At 39.9% G+C, this 23553-nt stretch overlaps 1 protein-coding gene across 6 annotated transcripts in view; it reads right to left on the reverse strand.

Moving 5' to 3' along the window:
- The window catches only part of MAP3K20 (mitogen-activated protein kinase kinase kinase 20), a 178723-nt gene that overhangs the window by 52679 nt on the left and 102491 nt on the right, over positions 1–23553 (reverse strand). For all 6 annotated transcript variants that reach the window (XM_082689575.1, XM_082689574.1, XM_082689576.1 and 3 more), the window contains 6 exons: positions 22748–22813; positions 17993–18021; positions 17736–17873; positions 11088–11174; positions 5329–5403; positions 578–684 (listed from right to left, as the gene is read on the reverse strand). In XM_082689575.1, the coding sequence (XP_082545701.1) occupies positions 578–684; positions 5329–5403; positions 11088–11174; positions 17736–17873; positions 17993–18021; positions 22748–22813 (502 nt within the window). The remainder of the gene's footprint in view (positions 1–577; positions 685–5328; positions 5404–11087; positions 11175–17735; positions 17874–17992; positions 18022–22747; positions 22814–23553) is intronic.

Consider the following 23553-nt stretch of genomic DNA (forward strand, 5'->3'; position numbering starts at 1 on the left):
TCAGCTCCCAAACATGCTATTTATATTCCTGCAGCACGTGACCTGGCTCAACGGTCGCATCCCAGGCTTGCTTCTTCCACTCACACAATACAATTCTCTCATTACTGAGTTTGTTTTACACTTGACAAAATTTAATAGGATTTATAGCATCAAAAGTTTTCTTTTAAAAGTGTTTTTATAGTCTGCCTACCCCCTCCATCAACAGATACAGCCCTCTGCAAATCCCTGGGCAAACAGTATTTTTATTTCCACTGGAGAGACGCCAAGACTCCCTAACACAGAGCGTGTGGTACAGAGAAATGTCTGGTGACTGTCTTTTGTCTCAGAAGATGTGATTTCAATATTCTTTCCAAATACTGAGATGTATGATAAGGCAACAAGCTTTGAAGATTGCTGTTTTGTTTACATATGAATGGGAGGCCTTATTAGATGTCCAAAAAAATTGAGCATAAAAAGCAAACAAAACTCTGTGCTTAGAAGTCAGTACTGTCCTCAAGTTCACTGGTTCTCTTCTGCAGTGAAGCTGGTCACAGTCCTTCAAAGCCGGAGACCATGACTCAGAACGGGGCTTACTCACCTCCACTCTGCCTTGTTGTGCAGGAATGAGTTACACTGGTCGGGAAGGTTCGTGTCATTTGACATGGACTCCAGAATCGAAATGATTTGCTTAAAAGATGGCCGTTTCTGAGGAAGAGAAAAGAATCACTCATTGGGACTTAAAGTAAGTCTTGAAGAGAAAATCCATAAACACAACAATAAGCTGGACGCACAACAAATAAAACGGCATGCAGTGTCCTGAGTCAGAGTACGGCTGTCAGACCACTCAGGTTGAAGGGGACCATATTCCTAATTTTCAATAAATTATTTCTAAGAACAGAGGAGATGTCATTTTTCTATTGTGTGGCCTAACGGTGGAATAAGTACAGTTTTTCTCCAGGTAAGGAAAGTAGGAGTTCTCTCTTGGGTATGATGAAGGACTCCTAAAAGGAAAAGGCAAGTCCTTTAAAAACCCAGGGGATACAGCAAGTTTAGTAAAAGTTAACGGCAGAGTCTGGGTGGGAGGTATTCATTATAAAATTCTTTCAACTTTTCTGTAGGTTTCAATTTCTTAGAATGAAATGATGGAGAAAACCCTAGTTAATGTTATGAGAACTAACAAAATTGCCTCAACCACTTGCTCAGAGAAAAATTCCCCAGTTTTCAAGCCATTTTTAACTTCACTGTTCTCAGTGTTTATTCCATGTCATGACTCGTTCTGGGGCTGGGAAACTCTAAGGCACGGTTTACCAGAAACAGAGAAAGCAGCGGTTAGGTGCCTTTCTTTAGCTAGCAGTACCTCCACTTGTCTTTTCTTTAGACTCCAGCTAAGGTTGAGACAGAAGGTTAAAACAAAAATGGAAGAAAGATAATAAAAGGATGATGCACATTCTCTCTTCATCACGCCTCATAATTACACCATTTCTGAGAAAATTACAGTTGCAGCAATTAAAACATGCATTTTAATTTAGGAGCACAAAACAAGAAGGAAGTGTTGAGGTAGCTTGCTCTCAGGACTTGAGTGCTTCCTACATTAAGAGAGACAATTTGTCCATTTTTTAGGAATATAAAACTGGGATACATATTCTGAGTTCTGCCTGCATTGCACTCTTTTAAGGGAATGTGTGCCTGTGTGTGTGTGTGTGTGTGTGTGTATGTGTGTGTGTGTGTAAGTAGAGGGCATAAGTAGCTAAATGTCACCGATCCACATAAAAGCATTCTAATAAGAAAAGAAGTAAATGCCTGAAGTAGGAAATTTGAAAACTGTTTTGTCCTCTTTTAGCTTTATCCCCATTTTAATTCCTCCTACTATGTGTCAGTGTATGAAAGGAAAAGTGAGCTGTTTGCTCAGGAATTAATTATAAATACAGGATTTTCATTTTGCACGGAAAAGCAGCAGGAGGGGTTAATTTTTAAAGAATATTTCCCCCCACATTTAATCATTCTTGGAATAAAGTAAAAACTCTTTTGAAATCAGATGATAAGTGTCCCTAGAAAAATCTTTTATTTTATAGGTAGAATATATTCCCAGATGGAAATTATCAAAGTGAACATTTTAAAAACACAACAATGTAGAAATTTGTGCTAATTGTATTTTATGAATACTCTGGTTGCAGAATACAATACCTGGTCCAGGCTTAGGTTCCTTTTAGTGTTATGTAGATTTTGCTCACATTAAAAAAAAATTGTAACTAGGACCATCTATTAAGCATCTATATACATTACTTTTTATCTTCATTATATAGATAAGGAAAATCCATCTTAGAAAAGTATGGACTGCCTAGCATCACACTGGAAGCAAGTTTCTGAATCCGGGGCAATGCTCTTAAACCCTTCAATGCTTTATCACATGAGGGTAAGATGTTACCTCCTATCAAACTCAGGGCTTTTTTTTTTTTTTTCCTATTTAGAAATGCCATTTTAGAACTGGAAATGATACGCACCTTTAGTTCCTCCTTCTCTTTGATAAAACACTTTGAGCACCTGGTATAAGCCATTGGCATGACCTGACATTCACCCAATACTAGCTTTCTCTTGTATTCCCTTCACCGTCCTCATTGCAAAAGAACATTTTTCTACAGGTGAGCTGAATATTTTCATCTATGTCTTTAAAGCACAAGGGCTAGGGGGAAGAAAGGAAATAAAAGTTTTTAGCCAGTGATAGCTCTCTCTGTATGCACAGGAGTGGCAAGCACTAGTGGCTGAATTGCTACATACTTAAAGCCAGAGAACTAGAAGGTGCCTTGGTCTGGCTGCTTTAGTCAACACAGGGGCCTCCACTTACTGAGTGCGTGTGATGTGCTGAAGGCAGCCCTGTTCCCTCGAGGGGACTGCAGTCCGTGTAGGAAGAAGAGACATTTAAAAAATACAACAACACAGGGTAAGGCAGTAGCCCGGACTTGGTTTAGGAAAAGGAAGACGAAGGAAGGGCGGGGATAAACAGAACAGCCAGGGAAGGCTGGCCAAGAAAGTCCTCAGGGGAGGAAAGAAAAGAAGAGGGCATGCGCAGGGAAAGGAGGTGTGTAAGGCAGTCTGGAGATCAGCCACGAGAGTGCTGGAAGTGGAGACTGCAGTTTGGGGCATACTTAAATACTGGGGGGATATATTAATTGTATCAGAATAAAATGCCCTGAATTTAGAAAGTAAAAATAAATCTTAAACTTTCTTTATACTTCACGTAGTTAGAACACAAGACTCAACTGGACCCAAGAAGGGTGAGCTTGCTACATGTTAAAGACATGCCAGCTTCATAGCATTACCACCAGGTCTAAGGTCCTTCCTGTGTTACGTGTTTACACTATTAATTAATGCACCTTAAGTATATATTCTCAGAATTTTAATCAATGAAGTACAGAGTTTCCGATTAAGAAATTCAAAACCTGCTTTGCATACTGAAATATAATTGCAATTACAGAGAATCTAGTTGCATTAAACTAATTCAATGCAAATAATTCTAGGTGAAATTTTTATTTAAGTAGCAGAAAAATATTGCAGAAAGGACTACATATGCTGCAACAGACAGAGAACTTGTAGAAGAGTATAGAGAAGGTAGTATGGCAGCATTTAAAAAATACAAATGTTCTAGAGCAAGCCTGCAAACAGCTGAGTGTATTTTCCGCTGGATTAGCTGCAAAGTGCAGGCATTTCTCTTACTGCTTAAAACCCCCACATTCTGCAAACCACACACTAAAATAATAGGACCTAAACACAGGTAGGGCAGACCATGCCATACATATGCAACTTTGTCATGGAATGCTAATAAAAACAGTAGTACTAAATAAAAACACTAACGGAATTTAAAAATGTTAAAATTCTTGAATAAAAAACAGTACTAATAAGAGACTCTCCTTTAAAGAAAAAAAGGGTGAAGGTAGTTTGATGAAGAGGAGTGAAAGCAAAGATGAAGGCTGCTGTTCTTGAGGCAGAGGTGAAATGTGCAAATCTTGGGAAGCACCCGCCCCACAAACTCCTCAGAAACAAAGCACAGGCAGGCCAGAGCCAACAGAGAGCGCAAGGGGCTGAGAAGCTCCACAGATCTGCGCACCCGGCTGCTCTGTGGGCCCCACTACTGTACAAGCTCCTGTACTTGGTGTTGAGCTGTTCTCACGAGGTGGTGTGGACCCAGGTGCTAGGTAACGGGTGGGATCTGGCAGGTGAGAACTCAAACTCACTGGTTGTGCATCCTTCCCACTAGAGAAAGATGCTGTGTGTTACTGGCACACATTCTTCCTGGGGGCCAGATTGGAATTGGGTTTAAACTAAGGAAGAAATTCCACTCCTGAGTCTTTGTTTTTAGATCTCTATTTTAAGAAGTCAATTTGCAATATATCTACTTCCATGAAAAAGTGGACAAATTTGAACTATAAAATTACAGTTCATTTCTTGGGCCTGTCTCTTCTTCCAGTGTTTTATATGTAAGGATCTTACTTTCTAACTTTTTATTATGAAAAATTTCGAACATACCCAAATGTGGAGAGAACAATGTAACAAGCCTCCATATACCTATGACCTGGCTTCAAAATCTATCCTGGCCAATCCTGTTTAATCTATACCGCCACCTATTTCCTTTCAGTTTTATTTTGAAGCAAATCCAAGACTCGCCTATTATTTTATCCTTAAATATTTCCGTATGTGTGTGTGAGTCTTTTAAAATGATCTTTGCAGGGAAAGGAAGTCGGCCTTCATGCTCAAATGTGATAACCACATGAAAGTCTAAATTTTGGAGTGTCTCCAACTCTATTGTGATAGCTTCAAAACATCATCAATCTGGGCAAGGAGTATGTATCAGGTTTCTCTAGAAGGGCTACTGTGGCCGGGTCTTTGGTTCAGACCGCGTGGGTTCATTCTCCAGTCTCACCATGTACTAGCTGAGGCCTTGAGCATGACTTAACTTCTGTGTGCCTTGACCCTTCATCTGTAAAATGGGTGGAAAAACACAACTTACGTCACAGAGCTATTGTGAGGAATCAATGAGTGAATGTACATGAAGTACTTGGAGCAGTGCCTGGCCCAGAATAAGCACTGTGTGCTGGCCATTTTTAGACCACGAAGATGCAACAGTGCTTCTTAAAGATTAAAAACAAAGGAATGCAATTCTCTCTACTGAATCAAGAGTGCCAGGCGGCTGTAAGAAAGAGCCAGTCATGAAGTTCTAAGGATAAGGGAGGCAACCAGCAGCTTTGCTTTGTAATGACTCTTATTACCTCAAGTGTTAAAAACCTCAAAGTCAAATAAGTGGAATTTCAGAATCCTGAGCAATGACCAAAAAACAAACAAAAAATTGATAGATACCTTGGCATCAGCTTCCCAACACTGACGTAACAGCTCAGCAAAACTCCTGGGGCAGCTGCTTGGAATGGTTAATCTCTACCACAGAGAGAGGAAAAGACAAAGCAAGGATTTACTCATGGAGGTAAGCAAATACTCACTGAAAGTTCTTAAAAGAGTTACATGAAGAGCACAAACAAGTCATTAAATATTAAGCTTCCACAGACTGATAGATGACTGGTGAGAATTTATGTTTAGATTCATCATATCTCATCACTAAAGACACGTTTAATCCTGTTCTTCCAAAAAGACCAGTTGGGCCGTGGGTGCTGCATCTCTAAAAACGTCTTCAGCACAGACCTGCACAGAGATCATTTGAGAGAAGTGGGCCTCTTCTGATTGGCCAGTAAGAGATTCTGGACACAGGACTCATTAGTGCAAGGGCTGGACACAACAAGGATTACACTGTGAGCATCGCTCCTATGCCAACATGTTACCGAAGTGCTTCTCTAGGACTTGCCATGCTCCTGGAGGCTCTTTAGGGAGCTACGGAGGCATTTTTGTTTATTTTTAAAACTGGAGACTTGCCCCTGGAGCGGGTCAAGAATGCTGGACATCTTTCACTACGTTGTAAATCCCCGACCAAGTACTCCCTTGCACTCCACCAAACTTCAAATGCCCCACGTGCAATCAAACGAGGTTTAATCATTTTCTGGCTCTAGACCCGCTCTTTGATTTACAAGAAACACAAAAGTATATTTTGAGCAGATTTCAGATGCAATGAACTAAGAATGCAACTACCAAATAAATCAAGGGCAGATTGATGTCTGCATTATTCATAACCTTCCCGAGATTTTTGGAAAATGTCACCTACAAGAGCATTGCTCATGCTGCTGGCATCGTGGAGACCACTCGACTCCAGTCTGCACTTGTAGATGTTGAATCCTATCTTTCCATAGTTACGAGCTCTAAAATGTTCCATTTTCTCCTCTACTGTGGCCAGGCCTGCGCATTTATACACAGTAATACGTATTTATTTCTTCGGTATATTACAATGAGGACATTATGTTGACTTCAAAATACAATGTGTGTGGGTAGGCTGTACTACATCCGAATTTCATTTCCGGAAAGTAGAGGGAGCATGAACAGAGTTGTTCTCCAGAGAGGACTGGGTGTGACAGTTGAGAACCACAACACTAAGAAGTACCAAGATGAGTTACTCCACAGTTTTCTTGTTTACCAAAGAAGTTTTGCAAATAAAAAACTGAAACTGGGGCGCCTGGGTGGCTCAGTGGGTTAAGCCGCTGCCTTCGGCTCAGGTCATGATCTCGGGGTCCTGGGATCAAGTCCCGCATCGGGCTTTCTGCTCGGCATGGAGTCTGCTTCCTCCTCTCTCTCTCTCTCTGCCTGCCTCTCTGCCTACTTGTGATCTCTCTCTGTCAAATAAATAAATAAAATCTTTAAAAAAAAAAAAACTGAAACTGAACTTAGTTGGATTTGGGGGAGGGCTACGTACAAAACTAGAAAAAGAGTTGCCCTGGCAAGAAAACAGGTGATCTGCATTTAGAATTACAGATAGCCTTAAAATCAAAATAAATCAAAATAAATACAACCCCAAAGTTTATAAACAAATGGCCCTCGCTAAGTTAAAGGCTATGCTAAACATTTTTTTTTTTTAACTGATTCCATAGAGTAGAGAAGACTTGGTCAGCTGTACTCTCATTTTACTGTAATGTGAACTGGAAACCTTTTGATGAAGACCAAAAGGAAAATCAGGCGTTTACTTTTTAAAAATATTTATATACAATGGTTGGTTAGGAGTGGCAACTAAGAGAAACAAAGTGACTGCAATTATTCAGCTGAATGCACTCCATGGGAAAGTAATTTCTCATTTTCAATAGAACTTTTTCACATTTTTCTAAGAACTGAAATGGGACCTGGATGAATATGGATGGATGTTAATCTTTTCTTACTGAGAAACTTTTTAGCTACTGCATCTGAGACATTATGAAAGAAGACAAAATTATTTTAAATTATCTCATATGGGCAAATGTCAGTTAAATCTAGACTCAGACACTAATGTAAGGGTTTGTTTTGGTGCACTAAAAAAGTACTTTAAGAGAAAATCCAAAGTATTTGAGTCCTGATTACAGAACGATGGGCATTCCTAATGCATTAAAACATCCTGAAATAATCAGATTATCAGCCACAGATTAGCCACACTACTTAAAACTTAAATATTTTACAAGTTCCAAATTTAAAATGAAAATACTTTCCAACCATTAAATTAGGCAAGACATTTTTGAAAGAGCATATTCTTTTTCTGCATTGTTTTCTACGTAAGATGAAAAAAATTACTTTTTGTCAATTATATTTTATTATCTTTTATCTTTTTTCCAAAGCGTAGTCATCAGTGGATTAAGTTTTTTGAGGATTTCTGTCAACAGTATGGGGTGCCTATTAACAATAGTTTGGTTAAGTGACCGAAAATTCTCAGGTCATGATCTCAGGGCCAAGAGATCGAGCCCAGTGTCAGTCTCTCTAGAAGAAAAAAATAGTTTTTTACTTAGAACAAAACATATTTTATAAGAATCTAAGAACTTGTAAAGATGGAAATTATGCTATCAGAATACTTTGACCTCTGAGTTTTAGAGAAATTACGAAGACAAATACACATGTCTATAAGAATTATAAAATTTACTAGTAATATCCTCCTAATTTCATGACCTCTGTAAAGGTTCAGTCTTTGCTTTAACAGTGCTTTATGTATCTAGTTTTAATAGGACTTAATATTAGGAAAAATTATTGTTTGAAGGCCTTATTTCATTATTAAGCAGTCAGAAGCAAAAACCTTCAAAAATTTTGAGAAAGTATTGATCTTCTTATAGATCCAAAGAGCAATCTAAATGGTGAAACTGAATAAGGTCCAGAGTCTAGTTAAGATTAGTAATGTATCAGTGACAACTTTCTGGTTTGGGTATTGGCCAATACCTGTATTTCACCAGTGGGGGAAGCTGGATGAAGGACACACAGAATTCCTTTTACTATTTTTGCAACTTCTGTGAGCCTATAATTATTTCAAAATAAAAAGTTAAAAAGAAAAAGTAACTCTAATATTTGGATACAGGTGTATTCTAGGGTGGCTGGCTTACATTTAAAATGTCTCCCTAAGTTTAAACACATTATTCTTTATTTAAAGGAGGTCTGTTAAAAAAAAATACATACATATACATATATATATATATATATATATATATATATATATATATATATATATATATGGCTCGCTCTTTTCAACTCAAGAACCCAAGGTATTCCAAAGTAAAAATAAATGAAATAATTAGAAGTTGAAAGGATCTGTAAATTATTTTTAAATCAAAGTCTCAATTTTATCATGAAGTGAAATAAGTCCTTGGCCTTTTTTTCCCCCAAGTTTTTATTTAAATTCCACTTAGTTAACATATAGTGTAATATTAGTTTCGGGTGCAGAATTGAGTGATTCATCATTTACATACAACAGCCAGTGCCCTCCTTAGTTCCCATCACCCCTTTAGCCCACCCCCCCCCACCTCCCCTCTATCAACCCCTTCAGTTTGTTCTGTATAGTTGAGACTTGGCAATCGTTGTAATTTTACGTCAACAGAATCTGTTTTGGTAACACGTGTCTATACTTACGAGATGAAATGAAGACTCCTTTGTGAATGGTGACAATGGAAAGTACAATTAGACTTAATTTCAATATTTTTGACAAATACTGAACAGAGTGAGAGTAGACAGGTAAGTAGCCTTCTAATACCCAGTTTTCCTTAAGTTCAGTCCAAAGTTGAGAAAACTCTCATCGCCACCTGGGGTTTCTTGAACTTGCTTTTCTGTGCCCAGAAGGGGAGGTACCTGAGTACCTCCGGGGGTTTTCAGCCGACTATTAGGTCACACATGGATGAGACAGCAACATTGGACTCTCGGGAATCCCTGAGGGAAAGGACGGCTAACAGCCTCCTCCTGAACAAGCTGACGAAGTTCTCGAGGTTACAGATGGGTGATTCCTGGCCCGCGAGCCAGCTACCCAAAGGCAGCGTCTAAATCCATTTTTCTTGTCCGATTTAAACATCCTCGATAGATACTCATGTTCTGAAAGTGCTTTAGATGCACACCTCCTCTGCCACCCTTTAGAGGAAAGATTATTTTAAAATACTGGTTTTTTCTTATACATCTTTGGAGGATCCAGTCAGCTTTTAAAAAACTTTCTTCTAATTTTCTTGGAACAACACAGAGGGAAAAAAGTTACATTGAGTGTTCCGCTCCAAAGTCAACATTAGGTCAATCGCTTTCTTCACCCTCATGTGTAAACCCAGAACCAAACATCTAATCACCTCACTGGCAAAAGAAAATGGAGCAGAAGCAAGCCGGTTCTCATGTCATGAAAATATCAGTTATCCTGCGTACGAAGGTCTGATTTAATAGCACACCAGGAATAAGCAGGACATTTAATTAAAACAGAACAGCTCCTGTGAAACACTGAGCGAGACACATTCTTGAATATAACGCCTTTTGCTTTTTCTTAAATTGGCAGCTCTCTCCCATCAAGTTCAGCCATCGTGAACATTTCATCTGTTCTCAATAGCTCGGGAGGACAAATTAATAAGGGTTAGGGTTATGTGATCTAAACTATGGAAACTTGGTCTCTCTTAGTCAATTGCAGCTGTTTGGTTAACGTAGTCTGTCCCTGCGCTCACATGGGGAGCAGATCAATCTAATTCTTTCATAGCGTTAAAAAGGGCACATCTCCACGTAGTCACCTTTTTGCAAATTATTTGATCCTCGGGTTGCGCGCTTACCTTCTGTGGAGGGCACTGATCAGCTCTGGCAATGAAGCTCTGTGAAATCAGGTTGTTTTGCATTGCAAAGACAACTGCGGGCTTCCAGTACGGGATCTAAGTTCTCCTAGTACCTTTACTGGATGCTTCGTCCTTATGCTGAGGATTTCCATGCCTGTGCATTTCAGTCACAATTTTAAACCTTTCAAAATGTAGTTGCTCTCTTTGATATGAATGTACCACGTTCTCTGATGTAGGCTCATAGGTCCAACTAACTGAAAGCCTCAATTTGTGGGAAGAAGAAAAGCGAGGCTGGGGACACAGCACAAACGGTGTTTACGCCACTGAAGTTCTTTTGAAATGGAAAGGCTCTGCATGAAGAAGGGAACAGTTATGCCACTGCCTCGCCAATTCCAGTGAGGAGCTCATCTTCAATGTAGTGTTCAACGTAGGTGGCAAAACTGTAATTTTTCCCTTTTTTGAAACTATTTTTTCTTCTTTTATTTTTGAAATTCTCATCTAAGCGACAGTTTCTTGTACTATAGTGACTCCTGCTGGGAGAGGTAAGTTGAAGTAGCTGAAGGTCTCTTACAGATAGATCAACTCCCGGCCAGTAAAAAAGATGTCCTAAACGCAGGAGATGGAGTTAAACTGTTCCCCTACCTTGGACGCAATGGCTTCTTTCATCACTAAGAACAAACCCCTAGGTTTTACAATTGAGACTGAGAAACTAGTACAGTACTTGTACAATTTTTGATCTACAGCATCACGACGTGAAGCTGCAACAATTAGATGTAAAGGGTCCATTCATGAGGAATAACATCACTTTGACCCTTTGTGTTAGCTCCTACTGCTAATCTTTCCATAAGCGTGAACTTACTTTCAATTTGAAGAAGATGAAAAAGTCTTTTGCAAAACCCCAATACTGTTTTCTGATCTATGTACCTGAATGGAGAATCGTAGTCTTACCTCGTTTTTTTCCACTACAAGCCAAGCTACTTGTAATCCTTCCAAACCTTTAAAGGGGACCTCCCTTGTTAGCATCTCCCAGAGAACCTGGAACAAAAAGAAAATGGAATTTTTATTCTTGTACTTTATATTTTTGGTGTATTACTGAAACTTATCTAACATTTAACTGTATCCAATTACCAGACAAAACCAACCCCACCTGTAGAAGCCTGGACAAAACATATATATTCACGCAGAGGACTTCTTCTAAATATAATATACCTACACACACATATTTTATATATACATATACACACATGAGCACACACACACACACATTCATTTTTTTGTTCATTTTTATAAAGAAAAAAAACTAGTTTAGAAATCAGAACATTCAGAGCCAGACTTATGAAACCAATGGGCCTACATAATTTATCTTGTAAGTTTCTAGAATTCTCACAGATTCCCACAAATTAGGTTTTGTTTTGTTAGTCCAACACTTTTTACCTTCAATCACCAATAAACTTCTCTATAAGATAATAACTGGGAATTCAACTGTATTTTTAAAGGTTCAGTAATGGTCTGATAAAAAATACTCAGCCCTAAATCCAAACCACTGGCTAAACCATTCCCCCCGTAATGGTAGATACTTGCAGAACTGTAACATGAAATTGTGTGTTTTGGAGGAAGATCTCTCAAAATGAGTTGATCTAAGGGAGTCATTTTCTTCCACCTCTAACATAATTATATGTTTTAAAATGTAATAAACATTTTATTTATATGTTATGCTCATATATATGTTATGTTCATATATATAGGCTAGGGGTCTGTGTGTGTGTGTGTGTGTGTGTGTGAAATTTATGTGTGTGTTCATATCTCTGCAATCCTTAAGATGAGCATGATTAATAAATTTGCACTGGAATGCCCAAAGAAACCAAACTGATGTTAGGAACACTGAAAACACCCAATGATTTGGGTTTCATTTAAAATACTAAGTAATAGAGATTTTTACATTTGGGTAACTTTCTCAATTTATACAAAAGGGCATCAAAAACTAAGTCTACCAATGTATTTTTGAAGTGATAAAACAATTACAATTTTATCAGTAATCCTAATAACAACGACTATCATTTACTGAGTGATTACATTTCAGATACTTTGCTAAACTCTTTAGGCGTGTTACCATGATTCCGACCAATACAGCGAATACATATGATCCTCATTTTATAGATGAGGAAACTAAGGCTTCAGAAAGTTAGACAAACTTGCCCACAGACACTCCGTTATCAAGTGGCAGAGCTAGAATGTGAACTTGCTGCCTCACCCCAACTGTCAAGCTCTTAACGTGAGGTAACTCTAGAGAAGTGAGGCTGCAGTGCAAGAGAGAAGCCATATTTCAGGGGTGGAGCCGTGGTAGAGGTGAGAAGCAGATGAGTTCAGCAGTTTTGAGTTAGACTGCTCTTGTTCTAAAAACAAAACTAAAAAGCCCACTTCTAAATAATGCAGATTGAGAACACGTACTCCATTCAAGAAGGTCCCATGGACCTTTCACTCTATAGAGCCACTGTTTGCTCAGCCAGTGTTCAGTCATATTTGAATCAGGACATGCTAAGTGAACTCTGGCTAATACGAAGATAATTAGCAGGAAAATCAGGGAAATTGGCAGATGCTGTTCAAGCAGGAGAAAAAAAATTCACTGAAGCCTCTTTGGCTTTTAATCAAGTGTGTAAGGTACTTCTCTAGAAGAGCTACTGAATAATTCTATTTGAGTCCCAGAAGTGATTAAGAAAAAGTAAGGGGCATCCCAGAAGGGGACGATTCTAGCAAGCACTGTAAGTAAAGGACCAGAACAGGTATGCACGCTGCACAGAGGAGGGGGACGCAGCATCGAGGGGGCTGGGCAGGAAATGAAGCCCCTTCATTCCCTGCAATTACCACTCCCCCGGTACGGAGGTTGGGAAGGGGGAGGGGAAGGCAAAGCAGGCAAATGGATGAATTTGGCCTTCCTAAGGAGAAAGGGAACAGTGAATCAAATAAATCAAATGCTCCAGACCCCAAAATATCCAAGTAGGTGGCCTCCTGCCCCCTGTTTTCTGATCCCAGCCTACAGGCACAACCCACTGTATGGGAGTACACATAAAGGCTGACTGGGTTGAGGTAAAATGCAAAACCAAGAGCTCGGGAAGAGAAACACAAAAAGACTTATGTCATTCTTCACTCCCAAATGTTCAGGTGGAAAATATCCAAAATCTACCGAGGTCTGAGTTCTGTTTCTCCACAAGTTCTAACCCCAGAAAAGTAAGAGTTTCACTTCAGTCTGTGCATGTGCGCATGTGTGTGTGTGCAGAGCTCTGACGGCTGAGGGGCTATGGGACAGCTGCTCACAGGAAGGTATGGACATGGCTGTGAAGGTTTTAGTGGGAGTCCAGCCCCAGCCCCCACCGAGGTCCCTTTACTGATCTCTCAGGTGTAGGAATGTACCAAAAAGCAGGTGGTGTGAGATGGGACAACAGCTGTTTCTGCACTAAACACAATGACACTCGGCACAAAACACTCCTTTGTGAAGGAAGTCATGCAGAGGTCTAAAAATATATTAAACTAGGCCTGAAAATATCAGTGATGGGGATGCAGGCCAAACATGATTGTGATCTTTCCCCTTAAAAATACTTTCCAACTCATTCTATCTTGAGACGTATTTACGTTTAAACTGTGCTCACAAGGAAAAATTTCTATTTTCAGTTTGCAGAGAAACTTGGACAAGGCTGTGTACTTTTCCTGACCTTTCCTGCCAGACAATGGCAGGCCATTACCTGAGCCCAGCTTGTTCCGGAATGGGGCTCACAGACAAGTGACACAGGACGCTCACTCTGAAGCTACGCTAGGCTCAGAAGCTACTGAGAAAGGAATCCTTTCTGCACTGTCATTAGAACAGCTTTGTTTTTAAAGAGTGGCAAAGCCTTGTGTTTGCGGAAGGCTTATTCTTTCAATGATGTTTGCTTTCTTTAAGTCTTTTCTTTTCTGTGGACAACATACTAAACCCTCCTCTCACTCCATCCTTCAACGGAGAGCATCACGAGGGGGTAGCACAATCTCCTCTCTTGTAAGATGGAGAGAGAAACCGCTCCATGGCTCGCGAGGTTTATCGGCTTTGAAGCAGGGATCACCAGATCCACTTCTGGCATTTGCAGCACATTTCTTCTGAAACTGGCCAGGGCTGGTTAGTCTGGCCATGTGTTAAGAAGCAACCCACGTTTATCAAGCTGCAATGGCAAGGGACTTTGATAATACTAGGGTCTAAATTCTTACCACAAGTCTGAAAAGACAAAAAAATGAAAAGCAAAAATATTTTAGGTGTTTTGGGGTTTTTTTTTTAGGTTGGTTTTATAAAAGGGCAACTCTTTTAGGGTCTTGTTCATCTGTCCGAGACTGTGTGCATGCGTGCGTGTGTGCGTGTGTGTAGGCACAATGAACAGAACAGACACTTCATGAACTATGGGATGCTTTATGCCAAGAGATCCTTTACTGACAAATGGTCCTGGTCACTTACCTACTTTTGAAAGGACATCAAAAATTCTAAATAATTTTTAGTTATTTATTTAGAACATATTTAGAACATTGCTTTCCTAGATAGGCAACATTTTCGGTCTATGGACTACAAAGTTCTAAAACTAACATGCCCTACCTTACTAACCAATCCCTCCTGCTTTTTTAGTTAATACCTACTTTGACCCTGCAATGCTTTCTTCATTTTTAAAAAATCTGTGATTGTGGGATGCCTGGGTGGCTCAGTGGGTTAAAGCCTCTGTCTTCAGCTCAGGTCATAATCCCAGGGTCCTGGGATCGAGCCCCACATTGGGCTCTCTGCTCAGTAAGGAGCCTGCCGCCGCCTCCTCTCTCTCTGCCTGCCTCTCTGCCTACTTGTGATTTGTCTGCCAAATAAATAAATAAAATCTTTAAAAAAAATTTTTTTTAATCTGTGATTGTTTCAACAAAAAGCTCTGGAAACCATGCCTCATACTATTTCTTTCACCAAATGGTGTTTATCTAGAACATAATGGGAAAGGGTCAGAAGTAAATAAGATGTTGAATTCCTGTTTATAATGAAACTGGTTTATGTGCAACTTTCTGAGCGGAATTCTGCTGATAGAGCTATGGGTTGAGTGTAATCAGAATTCCAAGTAAACCTCTCTCTTTAAGATACTGTTTTCGAACAGAGTCACTGAAAAGGCATTTTCTGTTTCCACCAGTCAAAAGAAGACTCTAACGTGAACACCGAGTTGATATTCAGAAACAGGTGACAGGGACTGAGATTCTACTCTGGCTCAGGAAAGCCAGTGGGTGCACTGCACACAAAAGCCACTGGCAACTGTAAGGTCCTCGAAGGAGGCGGTGTGAGGTTTGTCTTCGTAAGTGAGATAACACTGAAACCAAAAGTTCACTCTAGCTGGAACCCACAGTTGTCTTTCAGATCTAACGTTTCTGGGATAGGGAAAGTCCAAGACTTGGGGAGAATTTTCGAAGTAAAAGCATTATACCAGAGCTAGTTCATATGCAAAATAATTGAAAAACTATAACCGCCTAAATGTGTATCTATATGACAGGCGAGTGAGAGTGTGAGAAGCGTGGTCTCCTGTTGACTCACTGTGACCCACTCTAGCCCAGAGGCCTCCCCACTCCCTCTGGCTCCACACAACCTGCTCTGGGAACTGAGGCCTGCTGAGGAACGCACAGTGGTTTTAACACTTACAGAGGGCTGTAGGAAACAAAAGAATACACAACAGGACAGAAAAAGTTTGCTGGTTCCTGTTCCACAGGACAGACAGTGGGCCCAAAGAGCAGGTAAAGGACAATTTAAATTACCCTAAGTTGGTGTCTAATACGGTAAGTGCATTATTGCTTAAAATGAAGGAACGTAACTTCTGAAGAGAAAATGATCTCACTAAAGTCTGAAATGACAACATCAGAACTCCCCATGGGTGATCTGTAGGATGGTTAGAATGCAGTAACTTTTGACATAGGGAACCAGTTTTAGAATCGAGTCTCTTCAGGAACTTGTGTTTTTTTTCCCATCTTTCAATGAGACTTACTTGATCACTATCTATAGTCCACAGCCTTCATTCTTAGAAAGACCCAGAATTAAGGGAAATGAGGTACTTCACCTGAAGCTATTGCTTTCTTTCAACCTTTAAAATTTTAGTCTTTTGCCAAAAACACATATCTCATTCCTATAATGACTTTTTCCAATAGCCAACAAAACTCATCTCTATTATATTAAATTAATTTGGTAAGGTGCCTGGGTGGCTCAGTCAGTCAAGTGTCTGCCTTCGGCTCAGGTCATGATCCCAGGGTCCCAGGATGGAGCCCTGTATGGGGCTCTTTGCTCAACGGGGAACCTGCTACTCCCTCCGCCTGCCACTCTCTCCTGCTTGTGCTCCCTCTCTCTCCAATAAGTAATATCTTAAAAAAAAAAAAAAAGATGTATTGTAATTTAGAAGCAGCTTGCTAACAAAAACAAGCCTAAGATTTCAGTAATGAAGCCAAAAGTAACTCCTGAGAGGCTGATGGCCTCTAGAGAATCAGGAACACACATGACAATGCAGGTCTCCTCTTGGGCCATCAGCAGTCACTTTTGGTAGAAACCAGAGAAGTCCAGGAAGTGGAGGTATGGTAGTTTGGGCCAAAATCTGTCTCCTCCTTTACCTGTCACTATGAAAATGTCCTTTTGAGAGTCATAATACAAATATAGAGGCAGTATGACGGGGAGATGAGACCTGAAGAGAAGGAGCATCAAATACTATTTCGCACTCTTTAAAAGATACACAGTATTTTAAGGATAAAAGAACTCCTCAGAAAGGGGCAACAAATAAATTCCTTCTACCACCAAAGAACCACCCTGCCCCTCTACCCCGCCCCCCTACCATTCCCCTATTCCACTTACTTCTTTCCTTCTGCTATTCCTCAAGAATGGTTCACCTCAAAACCCCTCCTCCAGAAGCTTCTGCTCCTTCAGGGAGTCTTTCCTGTGCTCTCCATTCCCTGAGCAACCCCCAAACCCACATTATCCTGTTCTCTGTGCTGCTCTGTTGTGACTTTTTCACGATTCCTTCGAGTCATGCCTCAGAGAGTCACACTGCTTTATAAGACCTGCAGCAGGCATGGGCAAGGCCATAAAAGCTACGTGCACTTCCTTCTGTACTCTCTGGAAACTCACCAATCATTTTCATAGTTGACGATCAAAAATCTGTAATTCACTCATGTGGCAGACCTACTGGTGTGGTTTGAGCAACTTATCACAGTGAAGTCCTGTTCCAGATGGCCCACACTTCCAACTGACTTACACGGATGTTCCACAGTCGTGTGTCCAGGAAAGCGCTCTCCACGGGACTGCCTCGGGCCCCGCATTATTTCAGGTTTCATCTAATTGTTCTTTGGAAGTAGCATTGGTTTCTTCTTGACATAGGAGGAAATAACTCAGATGCATAAAAGTCATCCAAGTCAACATTCTGGCAATTAGGAAAGTGTCCTCTCTGAGGCCGCTGCTCTAAGCATTCCACCAAACACAGCATTATTGTCTTAAATCTGTGTTAAATTGCTGTATCCCACTTCTGGGGGTGTTTGATTTTTTAGATTTCCTTGAGCAACAACAAAAAAAATGAGAAATGAACTCACCACACCATAGGAATATGTGTCACAAGTTTCAGACACAGGGAGACTTTGGATTACTTCCGGGGCCATCCATGGGAAAGTTCCAACCAAGGACATGTGTGTCGTATGGTTATGGAACCGAGAGGCACCAAAATCACATATCTGAGAAAAGAGAAACAAGTATCAACCTTCTACTACCGATTAATGAAAGAATTATCCATCACAAAAACTTATACATGAAGTTAACAAATACTTCTAAAAAAAATTAAAAGGAGTCCTACCTTCAACACCCCATCAGCAGCTATAACAACTAAAAAAAAAAAAAGAAAAAAATTATGACAATCCTATTTATATATGATTTATGACTTATGATTTGTGACCCTAATTTATTTGAGTCATCTTATGCTGAAAAACCCTGTAAACTTCTATCTTCCATATGGCATATGAAAGGTAAAACTGAAGTATTTACTGCACTGAAGATTTTGCAAAAAGGAGCTGACATTAAAAAAGGAATAAAAAAAGTAATTCCATGAGGTGCTGACTAAAACGTTTCTGAACATTTGTTTAAATCAAATGTAGTACTACCCAGTAAAAGCAGCATATGTTAGTAGTAGTAAAGAGAACCAAACTTTTTAATATAGATTTTATTGACTTATTGGAGAGAGAGCATGAGAGTGGGGAAGGAACAGAGGGAGAGGGAGAAGTAGACTCCTCAGCGAGCAGGATGCCAGCCTTGGGACTTGATCCCAGGACTCCATGATCATGACCTAAGCCAGACACTGATGCTTAACAGACTGAGCCACCCGGATGCCCAAGAACCAAAATTTTTTTTTTTTTAAAGATTTTATTTATTTCTTTGGCAGAGACAGATCACAAGTAGGCAGAGAGGCAGGCAGAGAGAGAAGGAAGCAGGCTCCCTGCCAAGCAGAGATCTCGATGCGGGGCTCGATCCCAGGACCCTGAGATCATGACCTGAGCCAAAAGCAGAGGCTTTAACCCACTAAGCCACCCAGGTGCCCCAAGAACCAAAATTTTTACTTGTGTTCTGCCACTAGACTACCAGCATGATATTGAGGAGGTCTTCAACTTCATGGTATATATTTTTTCTCCCAATTGAGTAATTTTCTTGTAGGCAAGGACAACATTCATTCATTCACTTACTCATACATTCACTCACTTAACAAATATTTGCCAAGCACCTGGTATGGGTAAGCACATGTACTATATTCTGGAAGAGGAAGGTGAGCAAGATTGTCTCTGGCTCCTGTGTATAGTCTCCTGGGAGAGACGTGAAACCAATGTCTGTAATCATGTGGAATAACACCTGAACCTAATATAATACTGTATGTTTATACTGGAATCAACATTTTAAAAATTTTAAAAATTTTCTTTAAATATGTAAGCAAGTGGGACAAATTCTATGAGAGACACAGAGATTGCCTTGGAATCAAAGAGCAGGGGTATCTAAGTCTAAGGAGATCAGGAGTTTGCAGAAGAAATGCTCACACTAAGACCAGAAGAACTAGGTGGGACTAATTAGACAGAGGAGTGCTATGGGAGGGAAGCATTTTTTTTTTTTTTTTTTTTTTTTTTTTTTTTTGGCAGAGAAGAGAGCCTTGCAGAAAGTCAGGAACAGAAGGGAAAAAAGGGCAATTTTGGAAGGCAGGGGCCTGGGCTGGAAGAAATGGAAATCCAATGAACCATTTTAAGAGGACAAATGACAAGGTCAAATGTGCAGAGGGGAGAGCATAGGAGAAAAGAGAACTGGAGGCAAGGAGATCACTATGCACCCAAGCGGGTGCAGTCCAAGAGAGACTTAAGGATGCCCATACAAAGGCTGTGGCAGAGAAGAGAAGCAGATGGAGTCAGGGAACATTTAGGAGGCCAGATCAGGGGGTTCGGGTGGCTCCCTTGGTGAGTGCTGGATACTTGGTTTTGACTCAGGTCACGATCTCATGGGTTGTGGGTCATGGGATTAAGCCCTGCATCAGGCTCTGTACTCCATGGGGAGTCTGCTTCCCTTTCCCTTTGCTCCTCCCCCTGCTCACACACTGTCTCTAAAATAAATAAAATGAAATCGTTTTTAAAAATTCGGGAGTAGGGGCGCTTGGGTGGCTCAACTGGTTAAACGGCTGCCTTCAGTTCAGGTCAGGATCTAAATCAGGGTCCTGAGACCAAGCCCCACATCTGGCTCCCTGCTCAGCGGGGAGTCTGCTTCTCCCTCTCCTGCTGCAGCACCCCCTGCTTGTGCTCTCTCACTCATGCTCTCTCTCAAATTTAAACAACAACAACAACAAAAACATCTTTTAAAAAAGAAGAAAGAAAAAGAAACTTTTAGGAGACCAAATCAACTGGCCTTGAGTAATGGGGCAGTGGGGATGGGGGTGGGGGGAGAGGGAGGACTCGAGGATGAAATCAAATAAAGAGGCAATCCGGCACAATGGTTAGAACAAGAGCTCTGCAATCAAACTCTTCTTTTTTATATCACTTCTGGCTTAGGGAATTGGTATTGCCATTCGTGGAGAAAAGTAGTACAGAAATAACTGGGGGGGAGGGGTGCGGAGAGGAAATGAAAAGATCAACAAGGACATAATATATCTTGGGGTCATACAAATACCTATGTGGCCTATCCCAAAAGCAGACAGCACGTGGTTCTGAAGCTGAACTCTGGGCGTGCTAACAGGCAGACGGGGCTTTTGTGGGAGTGGGTGAAAGAGAGCAGAAGAGGCAAGGAGGCCCAAGGTAGACCTCGAAGAACTGTTCTGGTTTTTTGTTTTGTTTTTTTTAATTAAATATTTTATTCATTTATTTTAGAGAGAGAGAGAGTATGAGTGAATGAGCAGGGGGGGAGGGCAGAGGGAAAGAGAGAATCCCAAGCAGTCTCTGCACTGAGCGGGGAGCCCAATGCTGGGCTGCATCTCATGACCCTAAGATCATGACCCCGAGATCATGACCCCGAGATCATGACCCCAGCCGAAATCAAGAGTTGGAAGCAACCCACAGAGCCACCCAGGTGCCCCCTGGCATTTCTTTTGTAAACCACACAGTGCCCTGAACACAGTAGCAGAACTGTTCTTCCTCAGCTGTTACTAATGACCTTGATAAGTGGGGAGAATATACTCTTGGCAAGAAATAGCCTAAGAGTAAATGTGATATTATATATAAACTATCCATGTTTTCAAATAAAAATAAAAATAGTGTTAATATCATATTCAGTTACTTTTTAAAATACATTTACCTTTTTTCTCATTATAAAAAAAACCTAACATAAAAACTTCTAACATAGAAAATAAGACTATTATTCCCTGTTTCAGAAAAAGAAAATTGCTAAAAGTTAGGTCAATATTTTTCAATATGTACATGTTTTCTCATCAAGTAACTGCACAAATTGTAATTTGTAAAAATCCAGACAGTCTCCGTTGTTAGTTTCCATAATGAGAGCATGGAAAAAATCTGTAACTTAATCATCCCCATCCTATGAGATATTTGGGATATACTGATAAAACAAATTTTAAAAAGTAAGTCAAATAAGCTGTGTAAATTGAAATTCTGGGCACAAACTAAAAAACTAAAAATCTATACTTATAAGACTCTGAAACTTCCTACTAGATTCTAGATTATTTCCTAACAACTTCCTGTTCGCCAACTCGTTTCAATAGTGTTTAGCTTCAAGAAGTTTATGCCTGTGAGGAGCCAAAGGATAAGTGATGACATAGACAAAGGAGAGAAGAGTCAGCCACAGATGCCGGGCAGGGTGGAGGAGGTGGTCCCACCTGGATGACTGATGAGTGGCAGCTGCCAAGAACTTCCCTTTCCCCGCGCCACTGCAGACCTCACAGACCCCGCAAGGGCCCCTGGCAGATCCCCAGCTTCTCTTCCTCTACTTACCAGGACTAACCACTGCAAGGATCACACACTTAGCATACACCCATTTTAACTGCAGTGATTTAAAGATTAAAAAAAAAAAAAAAGTATTGCTCCTGCTCCTTACTTAGAAGAATAACTTAGAAAGCCTGTATATAAGTAAAGCATGTAAAGGGATTGATAGGATGATTTTTTTCTTTTAAAGTAGCAAGCTCTAACATTTCCTTGAGCTAGTGTGGGCCAGCTACATAATCCCACTCTCTGCCTTTGTCCATTAACTTCCAAATGACATAATAGGAGAAGCATTCTGATACTTTCCTACTGAGAAGTAATACTGTCTAATCTGTGAGACATTTAAAAATGCTCACTTTCTAAATTAGAAAATACAGGATCATAAATAAACTTTAGAGAGTACAGAAGAAGAAAAAGAAGAAAAAGAAAGCATTTGCTTTCCAAACTCTGAAATGTGTTGATCATTTTGGGGCACTACGCCAGGTAAAATGACGGACATAAAAAGTTTACACCAAATAATTCAGAAGTAAAAAGAACAAAACTCAAAACTGCTGGTACAGAGAACCATCTAAAAATAGGAGACTACAAGTATAGGACTACATAATCTGATCTAGCAATACCTCCTATAGAGTGATTCTAGGGGCGCCTCGGTGGCTCAGTGGGTTAAAGCCTCTGCCTTTGGTTCAGGTTGTGATCCCAGGGTCCTGGGATCGAGTCCCACATCGGGCTCTCTGCTAAGCAGGGAGATTGCTTCCCCCCCCCCCCCCCTCTGCTTGCCTCTCTGCCTACTTGGGATCTCTCTCTCTCTCTGTCACATGAACAAATAAAATCTTTAAAAAAAAAAGTGATTCTAGAGAAATAACTAAGGACGTTTTAAAAATTTTTGCTGGGGGTATCAAGCTCAACATTTTTTATCACAGAAAAAAATGTAAACAACCCAAATATACATATTCTGTGCTGTTTATACAATGGAATACTATACAGCTTCTTGAAATAACAAAGAATTCTGATATTTATCAACATTGGAAAGATTTTTATGGTATCAATGATGAGTCAAAACATCAGGGTACAAAAGATATGAAAACCATGAGCCTATTTCTACAACAAGTGTATATATTTCATAATAAAATAGGCAACATAAAAACTTAGGACTACATTACCATTTCTTGACTTGAGATCTCTGTGAATCACCTTGACAGGAGCCTCCATATGTAAATAGTGCATTCCTTTTCATACAAAAAGGAAGAACAGCATTTAATGTCATTTTTTCAACATTGCACTGGTATTAACCTTCCATTTTAAAACATCAGTATTACCTTTCATATTTTTGCAAAGGATTCAATGGCAGAAACGAAATTCATGTGCTCTGTTCTTATATGATTGATAAAATAGAGACAGGATATGTCTACATTGGGAAAACTGGAAAATTCATGTGCTTTAATCTCTTTGAAGTTAGAACTTGATTGTGGGTAAAGCTATTACAATACCTAATAAGGACACCTTAATTTTCTGTAGTCTCCACAAAAATAGCACAGTTACAACTGGAAGAGGTGGTCCAATGACTAATCAGCCAAAGTTCCAACCAAGGTTTTTGGCTTTCATTTGGATGTCTGCAGCTACCCCGTTATTTTCTCAGTCCTCTTTCCAGTAAGACCCTGGGCGAGGTGAGGGTGCGAGGGAAACTGGTTGGATTCTTAAGTTGTGGTTGGTAAAGGACTCAGAAAAATTTCCAGTAGTTACAAAATATTCTCTGTTATAGGGATGGATCTTCAGGATAATCTATTATTTAACTGTACTCCAAAATTTTCTCCAACATATTTAGAATGTATATCAAGTTAATTTGGTAAATTGAATGTATATACAAATAGTTTTATTATTTTGAATAAAATATTATATATCTCAAAATTATACTTTAAAAGACACATATTTCATAGTGATTCTCTTAGTAGCATTTGACTCTCTCTTT

This window comes from Mustela nivalis (assembly GCF_964662115.1).
Source record: "Mustela nivalis genome assembly, chromosome: 11".
Taxonomy (NCBI): Eukaryota; Metazoa; Chordata; class Mammalia; order Carnivora; family Mustelidae; genus Mustela; species Mustela nivalis.